This window comes from Arachis hypogaea, chromosome 8 (assembly GCF_003086295.3).
Source record: "Arachis hypogaea cultivar Tifrunner chromosome 8, arahy.Tifrunner.gnm2.J5K5, whole genome shotgun sequence".
NCBI classification, from domain to species: Eukaryota; Viridiplantae; Streptophyta; class Magnoliopsida; order Fabales; family Fabaceae; genus Arachis; species Arachis hypogaea.
Genome location: NC_092043.1, coordinates 8342415 through 8360137, shown reverse-complemented (window position 1 = coordinate 8360137; position 17723 = coordinate 8342415). Strand labels below are relative to the sequence as shown.

The following is a 17723-nucleotide window of genomic DNA, read 5'->3' as shown; positions in this document are numbered from 1 at the left end:
CTTGTTCCTTTTTCCATCGAGAACTAGCTGATTCTGACCTCATGAGAGGCAGCTATGTTTGAGGAAGATATTTTCGGTCACACAACCGGAAAAAAGATCCAAACTAATTTAGAAGGGCATGTTTTCACTGGGGATTTTAGCTCACACCTTATCCCCAGAGAGGAAGAGTGGATGCTAGAAAGGGAAGAAGAAGGCAATTTCACCACAAACCCCAAACGATCCTTCAACGACACCGTTAAAAAAGGTAGAGTATTAATTGATACAGAAGATGTGAGTCACATCTCTACTACTGAGAAAGAGCTAATGGAAAAGGATAAGGACCACAGGAATCCAAGGGAATCAGAGATATATATGGAAGGAAGTCAAATTCCAGAAATTATAGTAGAGAAAATTGAAGGATCTTCAAATTCAGAATCAACGAAGCAGCTATTGTACAACCCGCAAAATTAGTAAATAATTAGCTAATGAATTAATTATTAATCAAGAAAATAGAAAATAGAATTTAATAGTTTAATGAGGTAGAGCTAATTAAAATAAGAATTTTGACACTAATTTTAAAAATTCGACCCAAAATTGGATCGAACGGGCCGAACCAAGTGAACCGGGCCTGTATTGGACCCAAGACCCAACCCAACTTAATGAACAAAAGAGCTTCAGCTCTCTCTTCCCCCCCCCACCCCCCTTTCATTATGAAACACGCTGGGCAGCTAAGGAATGGGGAGAAACACCAAACCCTCACTCATAAATTCAATCTTCCATAACTTTTGATCCGGAGCTCCAATTGACGAGCCGTTTGCGACCACGTGACCGCAACGTCGAGCTCTACAAAGCCCAATCCTTTATTAGGTATGGAACCTACTTCTCAGTTTTATAACTCTCCTTCTCAAATTTCAAAATTCAATGAGAATCTATATTGAATTTTGTTTAATTTCAGTGTTTAGGTTCGAATTAACTTGCGGGTATTGTCGAGTTTAGTTCATTAGAGCTATGGGTCAGGTAAGCATCCATAAATCCTTTTGAAATGTTGAGTTAGTGAGCTTTACATTGATTGTGATGATAAATTTGTTGTTAGATTAAAATTGGTTGTTGACTGGAGTCGATTTGAAAATTTGGGAAGCTTGTGATCAAGCCTTGAAGGCTGGGTTTTGCTTGGAAAGAAGCTGGGATTTCAAAGTTTGGGGTGTGGTATATAAGAGAGGTGTTTCAGGTTTATTGAAAAATTGGCTAAGGTATGGTTTCGGTTTCTCGTAATTAAAATATAGTGTGTTGTGAAAACGTAGATTAGTTGGCCGTAAGATAAGAGTTGAATTGTTGGTGTGGTTGGTGATTGAGATTTAGTTAAAATATATATTGGTTAGAAATGATAAAATTTTGGTTGAGGCGGTGATGTGTATTATTATATGTGAAGGTTGGTAAATGATAATGATTATGTTTATTGATATGTTGTTTTGAACTTGAGTTATTGTATTGATAACTTGGTGAAGATGGAAAGTAAGTATGTTGAGAAGAGTTGTGGTGATTGGTATTATGTTGGTAGAGATAAATAATGATGTATGTAATGATGATAATGATGATGAAGTATATATATATATATATGAGTTGTTGATATGGCTTTTGTTGTTGTTAGAAATGAATTATTATGTGGGAGTGATTATATATGTGAAGTTGGTGTGATGTGAAATGAAAATGTGGTGGGTTGAGGAGTGTTTGGAGTTGGTTGTTGATTGCATTAATGAATATAAGAGTACTTGTTGTTAGTGTTGTTAAGTTGGGTGGTTGAATTGTAATTCACTGGGTTGAACTATTTGAATTTTTGGATTTCATTCATTTCATTAAGTTGAGTTTGGTGTGGTTGTGATAATAATTTATTGAAAATGATTGGAATTGATTTTGCTGATTTATCGAAAATGATTTGACTTTGGAAAAAATTTGACATTGCAAATGAATTGATAGTTGGAAATCTGAATTTTATGTTTATTTGGAAAAATGATTTGGTTTTGAACCTGTTGGAAAGGAATTGAGAAAATGGTTTGGGTGGGACCCGAAACGGGTGGCAAAATCCAAGTTTTAGGGAAGGTGCTGCCGAAATTTCTATAAAATCTCAGGCCTTGTTTGAAATGTTATTTAGAAAATTATAAATTTAAGAATCATGTCATTTTACTTGAATTATTTAAGAAAATAACGAATAATGTTTTGAGTTTTGATTTATTAAGAAAATTTTTATGTTTTGAGTTTGTTTACAGAACTACATTTTAAGAAATTATGATTCAAGGAGTTTAATAATTTTAAAGAAATATATTGGTTGTTGTCCTCCCTAAAGTCTTGAGACTCTGCCATGCAGTTTAGTTAATAAATGATTCGCTTAGTCTTTTGAAAGAGGTTTAAATATGAAATAGTTTTGAAGTTGTATTAGAGAAAAATCTTAGCTAAGTAAGAACTGGATTTTGTGTGAAAAGAGAACTTGTTTTAGGTAAAGTGGTTTTGTAGGTTTCAGAAAAGGTCATAAGGAGTAGTGTTGCTAAATAAAAATGAAATGAGCAGAATGTGATATGTATATGATGAATCTGGTCTTAATGAAGGATTTTGAATGATTATGAATGGATATGAATAAATGATTTATAATGAAATTGAAAATGAAATTGTTTTGAGCTTGACCTAGCAAGGTTCTCGGTGGTTTACCGCTTGTCCATTGTCGAGACGTATGTGGGGTTCGTGGTGGTGTACCGCCCACATGGTTTTAAAAGAGAATGTTGTGTGGGGTTCGTGTTGGTTTACCGCCCACATGTGTGTGTTATTTTTTCCAATTGAAAATCTTGCGAGGTTCGTGGTGGTGTACCGCTCGCAATGGTGGGGTTCGTGGTGGTGTACCGCTCACCGGTTTTCAAGAGAACGATATCCGAGTTAGCTACCGGATATGTCGGGCTCTAGCAAAGTAACCGACACGTGAGCTCACGGCCAGTAGGAAAGGAATGCATCATATGTATTTATGTAACTTGTTTGGTTTGCACTACTTGGATTTGCTTACTTGAATATCTATGCTTATTTGCTATATTTGCTATATTTGAATATCTACTTGTGCTTGCCTTGTCTGCTTTATCTGTCTATGCATCGGCGTTTCGGAGGATTGGAGAAAGAGATGAAGAGCGTAGGGGCTAAGTTAGGAAGTTAGATAGAACCAGGAATCCTTAGATACCTCACTCTGTTTATGGTTTAAAATGTTAGTTTTTAGTTTGAATCTATTGTCAGAAATTTTAGGATTGCCTTCGACTTTCTCGGAACCTTATATGTTTGTTATGTGGGCACCATTACCATGGTGAGAACCTCCGGTTCTCATTCCATACATGTTTTGTGGTTTTTAGATGCAGGACGTGAGGCATCTTGCTAAGGCATACTGAAAGCTTCTGATAGCAGAGATCCTTGTCTTTGGGACTTTATTTTAAATATATGTATATATGTAGATACTTTTATCTCCACTACTTATGTACTGATGTATTAACTTCCTCTTAAAGGTTATTTTGGAGAAATAGGTTCTATAATTATGTATCTTGTGCTTATTTTGGGTTCTCTTATATATATATGTTATATACTAATGTGCTCAAGGCGGTTTGTCTTCGCGAGCCGAGTCTTGAGTTTTGATATTTGTACCTTGGAGCTCTCTTTCGGTTATATTTATATTAGCTTCTCTTATCTTTCCGTTTTTCATTTACGTAATGTGAGTGTTGCACTTTTCATTTTACCATTTTTGATTTTAACCTTTCTTCAAAAGCTCCTAGTTATAAATCTTTTTCACTATATTATGTATATAAATTTTTACTTTTAGAAGTCGTAGCGCCTCGCCACCTCTATTTGACATCCTAGGTGTAAAGCTCTGTGTGATAGGGTGTTACAGCTATAAAGGAACTTAGATGCCCATGGTGGGATACTCCTATTTTTAATCTTCTTAGGAGGCGTATATCCTTACTGGCCCTTACTAGAAGACAGGAGGCTATGTGTAACACCCTACCACACAGAGCTTTACACCTAGGATGTAAAACAGGGGTGGCGAGGCGCTACGACCTCTAAAATATATATATATATATATATATATATATATATATATATATATATATATATATATATATATATATATATATATATATATACATAACAAAGGATATATAGTATAATTGGAGTCTTGAAAAATGGGTAAAACAAAATCCGTAAAATAAAAAACGCAACGCTCAAGAAACGGAATTACTTGCATGCTAAGAAACCTAAAGGTGATAAAGTTGAATAAGCGAAAGAGTAAAAGAGAGTCAAGAATACAATGAATCTAGCTCCTGACTCAGCCTGCGAAGCCAAGGCTGGCCGAAGAATATATATATATATATATATATATATATATATATATATATATATATATATATATATATATATATTAGTATCCCAAATACCCAAAATACAAAAACAAGTCCCTAGCTCTCCTGTAACCTCTATGAGGAACAAAATAATCGAGTTTCATGGAGGGAAGCTAATTAACTAAGTACATATATACATAAATTGAATATTCAAAAAACCCAGAAACCGCTCCGCTTCAGGGATCCAGATGCCTAGCGGGGTGCCTCTCGACCTGCATCTGAAAATAACAACACAGTATGGGGTGAGAACCGGAGGTTCTCAGCATGGTAAAGGTTCCATGCGTATAATAAATAAGGTCCTAGGAATGCCAAAGGCAATCCTAGAACTCCATCATACAATTGCAAAACTTAATTTTCTAAGCAAAGCCATAAATAGGGGTGGTAATCTAGACATTCTTAAACTTACTCAATTTTAAACCTAACATAACACCAAACTATTTCACCCTTCCTCCAGCCCTTCGTCTTCCATAAATTAGTAGAGGCAAGCAATTAAACAAGTTTCCGAACAAGTAATAGGCAGATAGTGCAAGTAACAAGTATAACAAGTAGCAGGATGTATATATTCAGTTAGGCAATCTCAGGTAATGCATATCAATCAAAACAAACAAATGAACATGATGTATGCATGTCCTATGGCTGATGAGGTAAAGTTAGATATTAATTTTTTGACCAGGTCTAAGTATTTTGCTAAGAGATGGTCTTTAACCTGAAAAGGTCGTTTACCTGCTGTACGACAAGTAGAGAGTCGCAGTATACCTATAATTCCAAGATTTGTAGTTCTGTAGCTAGCCTTAACCCGAAAATTAATGTCTCGTATTCTATTTGGTTATTGCTTGCCTTGAGGACAAATGTAAGGAATGCTCTAGGACAAATCCATTGTCTCCTTCCAGCCAAATTCCTGTGCCACATCCTTGAGGATTGGATGCGCCATCCACACAGAGGGTCCATTGTATATGATGGTCTTCTGAGCTCGAAGCAGTGAACTTGGTGACGAAATCTCCTAGATTTTGTGACTTGATCGGTTCTCTACTTTGATATCTTATGTCAAATTTAGATAGTTCGAGGACCATTTCATAAGTCGGCCTGCAAATTGAGGTTTATGTAAGACTTGGTACAATGGTTGATCTGTCTGAATGTGGATCACATGGCTTTGAAAGTAAGGTCAGTGTCGTTTGGCTGAGAATACCAGTGCTAGTGCTAGTTTTTCTATCTTCGGAAAGCGGAGCTCAGTATGATGTAAGGACTTGCTCACAAAGTAAACTGGTTGCTATATTCTATTTCTTTCCTTTGTAAAGCAACAAAAGCATTTTCACATTCTTGAGTCCAATTGAAATTGATTTTCTTTTTTAAAGTTTGGAAAAAACTAAAAGACTTGGAAACTAAACATGGTAAAAATCTAGATAACGCAGCAAGTCTCCCTGTTAGATGTTGTAGTTATTTTATTTTTTGTGAACTTTTCATCTCCAATATCACTTGGCATTTGTTAGAATTAGCCTTTATACCTCGGCTGGTTAACAGAAAACCCAAAAACTTACCTCCTTGTATTGAAAAGGTGCACTTTTCTGGGTTTAGGCGCATGTTGTAGTGTCTAAGTTGAGCAAATATTTCAGTAAGGTCGTCAACATGTTTGTTGGTGGTCTTTGTTTTGGCCACCATGTCATCGACATAGACCTCCATCGTCCGATCTGTTTTGCGAATATCTTGTCCATGAGAAGTTGATAGGTTGTCCCTGCATTCTTTAAGCCAAAAGTAATAATTTTATAGCAGTAATTACCATACTCAATAATAAAAGCAGTTTTATTTTTATCAGATGGGTGCATAAGGATCTGGTTATACCTAGAGTATGCATCCATAAAGCTAAGTGTTGCATAACTAGAAGCATTATCTACTAAGGAATCGATAGAGGGCAAAGGGTAAGAGTGTTTTGGGCATACTTTGTTGAGATTAGTAAAATCAACACACATGCGCCATTTACCGTTGTGTTTCTTTACCATCACGACATTGATCAGCCATGTGGTGAATCTGATTTCTCGTATGAATCCGGCATTGATGAGCTTTTGGGTCTCTTATAAAGATGCCTTCTTTTTCTATATGTCGAGGTTATGCTTTTTCTGTGATATAGGTCGGGCAGAGGGATTGAGTGCCAACTTTTGAGAGATGATCAAAGGAACAATCCCAGGCATGTCAGTAGGTGCCCATGCGAAAAGGTTGACATGTTGCTGTAAGAAGTTTTGAATTTCATTCCTTTCTTCGGTGTCTAGTGTTGTACCTATAAGGCATAACATGACTTTGCTATAGCCTGGGTGACTTTGATCAGAATGTTCATCGAAAAAAACTCGCCCAAGCTATAGCAAAACATGACCTTGCATTTAGCTTTATTGAGTATGAAGGTATTAGAGATTGGATTAATTACATTAGTCCAACGATTATAATGCCTTTTAGAAAGACTTTAGTTTCAGATCTTAAAATGATTTATTCAACAGAGAAAGAGAAATTAAAGCAGAAGATATCTAGGATGCCTAATAGAATTTGTTTGACATGTGACGTGTGGACAGCATCTACCACTGAAGGATATATTTGTTTGACAGCTCATTTTATTGATGAGAATTGGCGACTAGTGAGTAAGATTTTAAATTTTTGTCAAATGATTCCTCCCCATACTGGAACTAATCTGGAAGAAATCTTATTTAACTCTTTGAAGTAATGGGGTATTGATAAGAAAGTATTCTCTGTTACTTTAGATAATGCTTCTGCAAATGACAACATACAAAACATCTTAAAAACTCATCTACATAAGCAGAATAGTTTGCTTTGCGATGGAGAATATTTTCATGTAATTGCTCTGCTCACATTTTAAATTTGATTGTGCAAGAACGGTTAAAGGTGGCTACTGGAGCTTTATTTAAAATCAGAGAGAGTGTGAAATATCTGAAAGCTTCTGATGGGAGAATGGTGAAATTTAAAGATTGTGTGCAGCAAGCGAAAATTGAAGAAGGTGTTGGTCTAAAATCAGATATTCCAACTCGATGGAATTCTACATATATGATGTTGAAAAGTGCAATTAAATTTGAAAAAGTGTTTGACATCCTTAGTGTTGTAGGAGCTTATAAACATTGTTTGACAAATGAAGAATGGAGCTTAGGAAAAAAATGTGTGAATTTTTAGAGCCATTTTATGAAACTACAAACATCATTTCGGGTTCATCATATCCAACCTCAAATTTGTATTTTATGCAAGTTTGGAAAATTGAATGTCTTTTGGAAGACACTCAAATTTGTGATGATGTTGTTATTATGAACATGGCTTACAGAATGAAGATGAAGTTTGATAAATATTGGAACAATTATAGTACCGTCTTGGCTTTTGGGGCCATTCTTAATACTTGATTAAAGTTAAAGTTCTTGAGGGTTTGTTACAAAAAATTAGATCCTTCAACCTTTGAATTGAAGGCAAATGAAGTATTGGAGAAATTTAAAAGGTTGTATGGAGAGTATATAAATACTTTTGGTGGTTCAACAATTTTTCAAAGTAGTAACCAATCTCCTAAGTTACCTGAAGAAGGAAGGGTTACAAAGAAGAGCAAAATGGTGATGAAGATATTTAATTTTAATATAGTATTATTTTTCTCCTATTATATTTATTCGTTGCTTAAATAATCTTTATACTACATCTTTTAGGAGTTCAGAGAATTCGACTGTGAAACCCAAACTTCCAAGGATAAAGATGAATTAGAGATTTATCTAAAGGAAGGTTTGATTCACACCAACAAAGATGATTTGAAATATGTTGTGCTGAATTTTTGGAAGACTAATGAGGATAAGTTTCCCAATCTGTCAGTTATGGCCAGAGATGTTTTAAGTATTCCCATCACTACGGTAGTATCTGATTCCGCATTCAGTATTAGTGGATGTGTTTTAAAAAAATACAGAAGTTCCACTCTTCATGAGCATGTCAAAATGCTTATTTGCACAAGGAGTTGGTTACGTGGATTTATTCCAAATCATGAAGGTAAACATTTATGCTATTTTTTTAAATATTATTTTAAATTGAATTTCTAACTGTTTTTTAATTGGTTGATTTTAGATAATGAAATTGGTGAAATTCATGAAGAAAAAGTTTTAATAGAAACGATGCATCCCCCTCAACATTTATGATTTTAGATGATGAATTTTTGTGTCAACTTTATTTAGATTTTCTAGAGACATTATTGATGGTAAATAGTAAAGAGTAAGGAAAAGGGTGATGAGATAGTGAATGCCATTTTTGATTTATTGATGTATATAGTTAAAAGTTGGATTTAATATGATTAATGCACATTATTAACATTTATTTTTCAATTTCTTTATTTTCTATGCATAAAAATGACAAAGGGATAGAACAAACTAATGCTTTTAATAAATTTTATGTGTGTTGTTGAGATAGAGAATGTAATTAAAAAAAGAGGATTAGGTGGCCTATGGGTTGGCCATAAAATTTTTAGCTCTGAAGACTTTTTAAAAATTTGATCCTATTACTTATAGGACTTTTTATTCTTTTGGCCTATAAAGTAGGGCCAAACATATTGACATATGTAGTTCACAGTTCACAATTCAACTATTTTGAAATCACAAAGAGGGACAGAGAAAGGGTAGTCATAGACCTACCTCGGTTTATTAACAAGAGAATTAAAATGGGTCATGCAAACAAACAAAGAAGAAATTGAGAGAGGGACAGAAAACGAAAAAACTCACCTCTGATTCCGCGTGAAGGAGGAGGAGCAGCCACTGATTTCATCCATTGCGTCAAGAAGGAGGAGCACCGCGTTAGGGAGGAGGAGCAGCCACCGCGTCGTCCACTGGGTACAGCCATCGTCGTAGGAGAAGCAGAGCGCAGAAGTCAGCCACATCATAGGTGGAGCAAAACGCAGAAGTACAATGTAGAGGAGGAGGTGGAAGAGCACCACGCTGTTTCACGTCTTCAGCATCACCGTTTCAGCATCTTGTTCTCGGGTCAGGGAGGAGGAGATCAGATTTGGGGCTTTTAGGGCTTGTAGGGCCAGTCCTGTTTTAATTTTTGTTCGGAGGGCTTAATTAGGACTAGGGCTTATAAAATATGATTTTGTAATTTTGGGGCTATGGGCTAGAATTATTTTGGAGGGTTTAGGGTCAGCCCTAAGGTTTCGGGCTCAATTGACACCAATAGCTCCATAACATCCACGTGAAGACGATAATAACAAGTTTAATTTAAAAATTTTGCGACTCTGGGAACAACAATTAAAGTTTTGGAACTCTAATAAATCTTGATCACATAGAACCTGGATGAAAAATCTAAATCACAACAAATTAATGTACCAAATCAACATGTCGTTAACGGAGATTAGTTCAAGGATTAATGTGAGTTACAATTATAAATTTTGGAGTCCAATTTGAGTCCATTAGAATTCTAAGGGTCAAATTGAATCCGACTTCAAATTTTTTGAATCAAATTGAGTATTAACTCGTCATAGTTGATCTCCCTCAAGATCTCATTTGTAAATACTAGTCATGATGGCAGCGTTTGGTTTGAGAAACATAGACACAGAGGCATAGACACGGCAGTACACATTCATTATTTATTTGTTGAGACAGATTTTTAGCAGACACGGATGAACACCCAAGTACACAAATACACAAAATTTGTGTACTAGACCAAGGGATGGAACACAAATTTTTAGATATAGACACAATTTTTTTCATTTTTTTTAATTATGCCCTTTACAAATCTTCTTTCTCCTTCCTCTCTCTGCATCAGATCTTCTTCCTTTTCTCCCTCACACCCAAACCACCATCTTCACTTTTCTCCTCCCTTTCTCCAACCAAACAACCGTTGCCTCTCTTCGTTCCCTCCTTCCTCTTTCTCTTTTTTCTTTGTTCTTCGCTTCTATTCTATCACCGTCGTCGTCACCTTTTGCCATGGTTGCCTAGAGATCCGTTTTTCACGTTATTTTTAAATTCGTTGTTCTTCTTCTCCCTCTTCAAGTCCGCCACTTCTGCTTCTTTCCTGCTGCCTCTCCACTGCCGCATTTCTCCGATTCTTTCTCTTTGTCCACTCTTTTCCAGATTTGTTTTAACCTTTTTTCTTTAAAAAAAATTGTTGAATTGATTATTAAATAGAGTTCTTGCTGCCATTAATGGTTAAATTTATTGTTAAAATTATTGAAATTTTGTTATTTATTTTTTGGGTTGATAAAAAATCTGGTAATAGTTGTGGTGAAGGTAGATAATAAAGATATTATAGACTTTTTAATAATTTATGTGTCTTGTGTGTTTATATCTTCTTTATTTATGTTTCAGTGTCTATACGCAGCCATTATAAACATAAGAGGTGCATAAATCAGAATTATGACTCAGCCGATATAAACTCAGCCAATAAATGAAAATAATTATGACTTTTAGGCTTTTAGTTATCCTTTTTTATGTTAGTATTTAGTGTTTGAGGGGTCCTAAATCATTATAATCACTAGTGACATTTAATTGTATTTTTAATATTTAGCGAGACTTTAATACTTAGATTGTTTTTTTTTTTCAAAGAGTTTATCTATTTTGTGGCTTTTGTGCCATAAAGCACATGATAACAACAATGTAAAAAGTATTTACACCAATCAACATTCAATCCATCAAATATTCTGATTGATCATATATATTTATTTTATGATTAAAATCATTTTAATAACAATCTTAGTCCTTATACAATTACTAATTCAAGCCACTACGATTCTAGGAATCACTGAAAAGGAAAAATGTGCCAAAAGAAAAAAGGAGAAAAAAGTAGAGGCAATAGAGTTAAAACTGAATAGGTTGTTCCATAGTACTCAAGTCAACTAACGGTTCTTGACCAACTGCTTACAAGTCCACTGAAAATCTCAAAAATAACAATGGAGAAAACAACAGGGAAAGCCTATTCAAACAAAGGCCTCCCACAAAATGGGGAATCTTCACATATACATTGGAAATAACTCACTTCTGCATATGCCCCCAGTTGACTGCGTTGGCCAATGTTGGTCTATTTGAGACAACATAGGAGAGACGAAAACATACTATTGTATGCGATCAGATCCATATGTGGGCAATGTCGGCGTCGATTGCATGCTGTGAGTTGGATAGTGCATTCCAGGAGCCACTTGTGGTGGCATAGATCCAGGTGGTGGCATGTAAGCATTGTTATGCATTTGCATTGGCATAGACTGCGGCATGGACTGTGGCATAGACTGAGGTCCTGCCTGCGGCGCTGCCCCCCAAGCAGCCTGAGATGGGAGCAGCATAGTCTGCTCGGAAATTGGAGTATACTGAGCCGGAGGTGGAGCCCCATTGTACTGTTGACTAGGGGTACCAACCATGGGAACAGGATGTTGCCCTAAGAGTGACGGCTGGGGGTTCACCACTGGTGTATTGGGAATGGTATAATCCCTACTCCTGTCATTGTTGACCTGTATTTACACAAATCAAAGTTTAACTTTAAAATTTAACAGAAGCCATAATATATGCACAGAAATTTCAAGATTGGGCACCTAAAAACGATCTCCTGCATATTTCCCTATTTATGTACAATTTCAAGCATTGATATAAATGGTACAATCCTCATTTTACCAGTTGTCTTGTCTGTTTACCTTTATACTAAGATCAGTATGACGCGAGTATGATATGTGAAGCTTGCAAAACCCTCCATCATATATGCAGTGTCCTTCCAAAGCTTCCTTGGCCACAACAGCTGTCTGTATATCTGTAACACAAAGCATGTCAATATCTCAATTATGTCATGACAGATTAAAGAGAGAAAAAAAGCTTCAAACCTATCCTAACCTGGATATTGAATCAGAGCTTGTAAACCACCATTCTTATCAAACATTGCAATCTTTTGAACAGGACCAAAAGCAGAGAAAACCTGTCATCAAAACCAAAAAAAGTTATGATATTGTCAACTAAACTGCATTTCTAATAAATAAATAAATAAGACAATGATCACTGATCATGATTTAAAGTACCATGTGTAAGACATCCAATGTCACAGCATATTGCATATTCTCAATAGATGCAAGAAGAACATTGCTCTCAGTCTCTATTCTTTTCCCATCCAAACCTACCACGGCCTACAAAAATTGAAAACAAATCAATTTTGAAAAATTGTAGAGTATGCAAGTCAGCATGCACAACAGCCTCTTAGAAGAAGACACACATCTTACTAATGTACATGAAGTAAATGTTCACTTTCAACTAAGTAAATTAAGAAAGCATAATTGCACATGCAAACAATAAGCAAATAAGAAATGTCATATTACTCCTCCCTTGAATAAAAAGGTATACTATCAAAATGTTACCTGACCACTTCCCTCCATAGCTGACTGAGCAACAGGAAGGTAAGGATTTGTGTAGTCTCTGAAGCAAGAAAAACATTAATTAAAAGTTAGAAAATCCTATAACAAGAATAAACTGAAGACAAAAGGAAAACTTGACTTCTCGAAAGCCAAAAGTACCATGGAAATTAGCATTACCTGCTCCTATGGCTCTGAAACTTAACACTTAGATCTGAATGTCCAGAATAAGTAATCCTAAGGGTACATGGCCCCACATTCTCAGGGAGCAGATACCTGAGAGAGAGAGAGAGAGAGAGAGAGAGAGAGAAAGAGAGAGAGAGAGAGAGAGAGAGAGAGAGAGAGAGAACTAAGTTTTGAGTAATCACAATTTACAAGATCTAATAACTAATTGACGTTTAAGATTGGCAGCCCAACTCATAGTTAGCACAAGATTTATCTAGCTGTAATTACTTAGGTAGGCATAATTAATATGATTATGAAGAAGCGCAACAGCAAAGTCTGAACCTACATAGCAAAGTAATTACAAAAGAAGTGCCAGTGTGTGGAAATACAACAGTTGAACAATGACAAGTCTAAGAAGATGTGCACCGCATCTAGAGCCATATGATCAACAGCAATTGCACTAAATATCATGTCAAACAAGTAACACAAAAGTCACCTAGGAATTATTCTTCCATCCAAAGCATCCTTAGCAGATGTGGCAGTCTCTGCATCTGAGAATTGCACCAGGGCCTGACAAGTTGTAGAAATAAGAATGTGTTCATAGGATTAAAAAATGACATTAAACAGGGATAGGCTATGGTTAAACCTGGAATCCTGCTGTCTTCTCAAAAGTAGTAATCTTATGCACAAACCCAAAGGCTGAAAATACCTGCATAAGTGAATAATAAATTCAATACAATATTTACTTATTTAATAAGATGGAACTAACTAGTTGAACATAAAATGAAGAATGTCTGGTGCCTTCTAAGCTATATTGTGGAAAACTGGGAACACTCAGAAACCTAGAATTTTCGGATAAAAGAAAAGCAATTCATCTCTTACTTGAAAGAAAAACACGTCACTTTTTGTAGAGGGGTAAGAATAATGGACAAAACAAAGATTGGATTAAAATAACACTATTCAAATTCAAGTCAATAAATGTCTCAAAATGTTAATAAAGTACTGCTTTAGTTGCTTAAGTCAACATCAGAAGAAATAGAAGATTGTGAGCAAGGACCAGAATAAATTGAAAATCAAGAAACTAAACAATGCCTAGCCAGAGATGTCTCTAAAGCTCTAAGGGGGTTAGCCTAGTCACTCATTTTAGGTAATTGTTTTATTAAAAAGTGTTGAATGGTAGAAATATAATTCACATATATACTTGAATAGTTGATTCAATATTCAAACAAAGGATTTGTGAAATAAATCCCCTATTGAACTCCGACTCATGCAAAAAACCAGAAATTTAATTCCCCAGATTAAAAGGAACATTTAGTCTGCACTTGCAAAATCCAAGGCACAACCAAACATAGTTGGAACTTGGAACAAAAATAAAATTAATACAACATAATCTAGCAAGGAAAAAATCTAGATATGCCACAAGCAAAATGCTGCCGCAGATGATATGAAAATGAAGCACAAATGCACAAATTTTTAAAAATGGCAACATCCTAAACTATAAGAATGGTAGGAGTTGAGGGAAGGAAAATAGGGAAGAAAGAGGTAGTGTTAAGGAAAGGAGAAAGGAGACAAACACACAAGCGCTATTTCTCCCAAAGCACTAAGCTGCCATCAAAGATATTGCCTTGACATGGGCCTGCTGATTCATTTACATACATGTCAACAATTTTTCCATATATATCCTGACAAAGAAAAACCTAATCACAAAACTAAATGACCAACATCCTCATGATATGACAATTTTAGCATAAAACTAGTGCACATGCAATCTCATACCAAGTGCAAAACATCAATGCTGACTAGGCGTGCATCCGCACCCTCAATTGTCACCAACAATACATTCCCAGGAACATCTGCAGCGGTTTTGTTATTCACTATTTCTTGCCTATTTGAATATTGCAGATATACAGTTTTCCCCCGTACTTGAGCCGGCTCCGAAGATGACGCATAGTATGATATCATTGCAATAGCTTGATTTAAATCTGCCTGGAGGTATTGATATTTGCAACCAAAAATCAGATATTTTACACAAAAGGGAAAAACAAAATAGAGGGAAGGCAAAAACAAAATATCAAAACACAAAACCCACTCACAAATTCAATGAACGCTTGATTTCGATTTGCTCCTACGTTGCATTTTGTGTTCACAACCTTCCCAAATGGCTTTCCAAGTTCAACAAGTTCCTCCTCTGTGCACTCCCATGGCAAGTTTCTCAAATGAAGCACCTTTGACGGCGGCTGAGTGTAACGGAACTGCGGCTGACTAGACACCGATGCCATTTTAAGACAACAACCCTAAACAGTTAAACCTGTTCAAAAGGAACCACAAATAGTTGCAGTCCCTGGGACTGCAAAATCCATTACACAATCAACCATCGGATATCCCAAATGCATCGGTACATCGCATAAATGTATTCTAAGAAAGAAAAATTCAACACAGTGCATTTAAAATTTCTAGATGTCCTCATGCCATTTATTCGATAAAAGGAAAAGCAAAATAAAGTATAAATAAGTAAATAAAATTATGCCCAAAAATCAGCTGAAATTCTAAAAACTTTTTGGTGCGACAACAAAGTGCAGATGCAATTGAAATTCTAGAAACAAAATTGCTAAAACGGATTAATATGTAGCAAATAATCTAGTCAATACTAAAATTCATCGAGTAAATTGTTACAGAGAGCGCGCGGTTAATTGAGATCCACGGGAATAAAAGCATAAGAAGCCACGAAAGAATTAGGGAATAGAAATTGTTACCTGAGACAAAATTCGGAGAAGAGAATTGCGTTATCCGATTTCCCCACACAAGCTCACGGGATTAGGGTTTTCAAAGAAAGAGATGGAAAATAAAATTAAAAAACAAGAAGAAAAAAAAAGGAGAAGAAAAATACAAGGGGAGAAGAAAATAATGAGATTTATTTTGTCCGTTATCACCGTCTATGGTTTTTGATAGCGCCAATAATCCTCTTGGTTACAGAAGCCAAGATGATAAGCGATTACGACAACACAATTGGACGCTCAAGTAACATATAAAAAACCTAACGGACGTGACTGTGCTTCCATTTTCTGTGCTTATTTATTTATTTATTTTCTTAGGTGTTTAGTTTAGAGGATTTTTGTTGAGCTAAAAAAATTAGATACAGAAGGGGATGAGTGCATCTTTAACATAATAATTTTTTGTGTTTTTTAAAATTGTGAAAGGTATATAAATACAACTTTTCAATTTATATTTAAAAAATAAAAAAATTTTAGGGTCCGATTTCTACTTCTTAAATTAAATTATTCCACATTTCATTAAAAATAAAATTTAAAATTTTAAAAATATTATTGCTAATTCAATATTAGAAATAAAAAAATATTTTTTCTCTATAGTTAAACGCCGGCATAATTTTTTTTTCTCACAGTATTCCTTAATTTTTGGAACCAAAAATTAATTTATTGTAAATTTGAATTCTATTTAAAGACTATTAGCCAATAAATTATTGTATGTAAGATAGAATTTGAATTCCCAGCACTTACTTAAATAAACTAGTAAATTATTCACCAATTCAATTTGGTTGTAGATACTTACATAGTTTCAACAAGGAAGTGACCCAAATTTAGAGAGACGTGTTGAGAGAATTACCAATAAAAGTTTTATATTTTCTTTTAAATAAAATTTGTATATTTTCTGTTTAAATGAGAGTAGAAAAAAATACGTTTGTAATTTGTATGTCTTATCTCAATTTTGTAGATAATAAAATTAAGAATGCATGACTAACAAAAATTATTATTTTTAATTAATATTTAACTAATATTTTACACTCTAAATACTAAATTTTAATCAAAGAGTTATAACTCAAATAACATAGTTTTCTCATACTCATTTAAGAGGTCGTGAGTTCAAGTTTCTCTATCTTTAATAAAAAAATACTAAATTCTAATTTTTTAAACTCTAAAATTTAAATTCTAATAATATAAAAATAAGGTATTGGCAAAGTATTAGTCAATGTTGATGAAAAAGTTTTGACTCCTTAATATTTTTCTAAAATTAAAATCGTAGACAAAATTTAGTCTTTCCAATATCTTTCATCTTAAACTCTTTTTTTAGAGCTTTTATAATGTTGGAATCTCTTCAAGAGTTTCAATGATATTTAAATCATCAACGTACACAGTAATTATAATGAATCCAGATGCAGATTTCTTTATGAAAACACATGGGCAGATATCATCATTCTTAAATCCGTTTTTGGTCAAATACTCAATAAGATAATTATACAATATTCGTCCAAATTGCTTTAGACCATATAAAGATCTTTGTAATTTTACTGAGTATAACCCCTACGAATATTCATGGAATTGTTTAGATATCTTTAGTCCTTTAGGAGCTTTCATATAGATATCACGATCTAATGATCTGTATAAATAGGCTGTTATCACATCTATTAGATGCATATGCAGTTTATGGTATGCGGATAAACTGACCAAAAAACGCAATGTTATTGCATCTACTGTTAATGTTGCAAGTGTGAGGAGTGTATGAAGTGAGTCCCACATAAAAAAAGCAAGGAAGAGTGAGGAGTTTATAAGATGAGAGACCCATTAACTTACTACCTTAAGGTTTTGATTTGGATGTGATGTCTGCTCATCTTATGTTATCTCACTTAATTCCTCCCCGAAATCTCCCTAGTTGTCAAGAGTTCCCCACAACTGCCCAACAAAGTGGTATCAAAGTCGATGGTTAATCGGTCTGGTGGTTTTAAGGGGTATTCAAGGTGAAGTATCGAAAGTCTTCCCGACAAAGGTGCTCCGGGCGGTGTTTCTGGTGGTTTTAAGGGGTATTCAAGGTGAAGTATCGAA

The 17723-nt window shown here is 34.7% G+C and overlaps 1 protein-coding gene and 1 long non-coding RNA gene across 3 annotated transcripts; one reads left to right on the top strand and one right to left on the bottom strand.

Annotated features, from left to right (window-relative positions):
* The first annotated feature begins 670 nt into the window (after positions 1-670).
* Positions 671-3687, top strand: LOC112705944 (uncharacterized). The gene is made up of 4 exons (XR_003155616.2): positions 671-846; positions 935-996; positions 1073-1229; positions 3360-3687. It is a non-coding gene; the product is annotated as an uncharacterized lncRNA (long non-coding RNA).
* Positions 3688-11022: 7335 nt separating this feature from the next.
* LOC112705942 (polypyrimidine tract-binding protein homolog 2) lies at positions 11023-15982 on the bottom strand. 2 transcript variants are annotated; one of them, XM_025756983.3, is made up of 11 exons: positions 15642-15982; positions 14982-15235; positions 14665-14874; positions 13535-13597; positions 13385-13458; positions 12904-12999; positions 12730-12787; positions 12397-12501; positions 12215-12296; positions 12022-12134; positions 11023-11841 (listed from the first exon to the last, which is right to left on the bottom strand). In XM_025756983.3, exons 2-11 carry the CDS (start codon positions 15165-15167, stop codon positions 11452-11454), a joined length of 1377 nt encoding a protein of 458 aa, XP_025612768.1. In that variant the 5' UTR covers positions 15168-15235; positions 15642-15982; the 3' UTR covers positions 11023-11451. The 2 variants fall into 2 exon arrangements, with proteins under 2 accessions (XP_025612768.1, XP_025612769.1); XM_025756984.3 differs by having other exon boundaries at positions 14982-15196; positions 15642-15887.
* Between the last annotated feature and the right edge of the window lie 1741 nt (positions 15983-17723).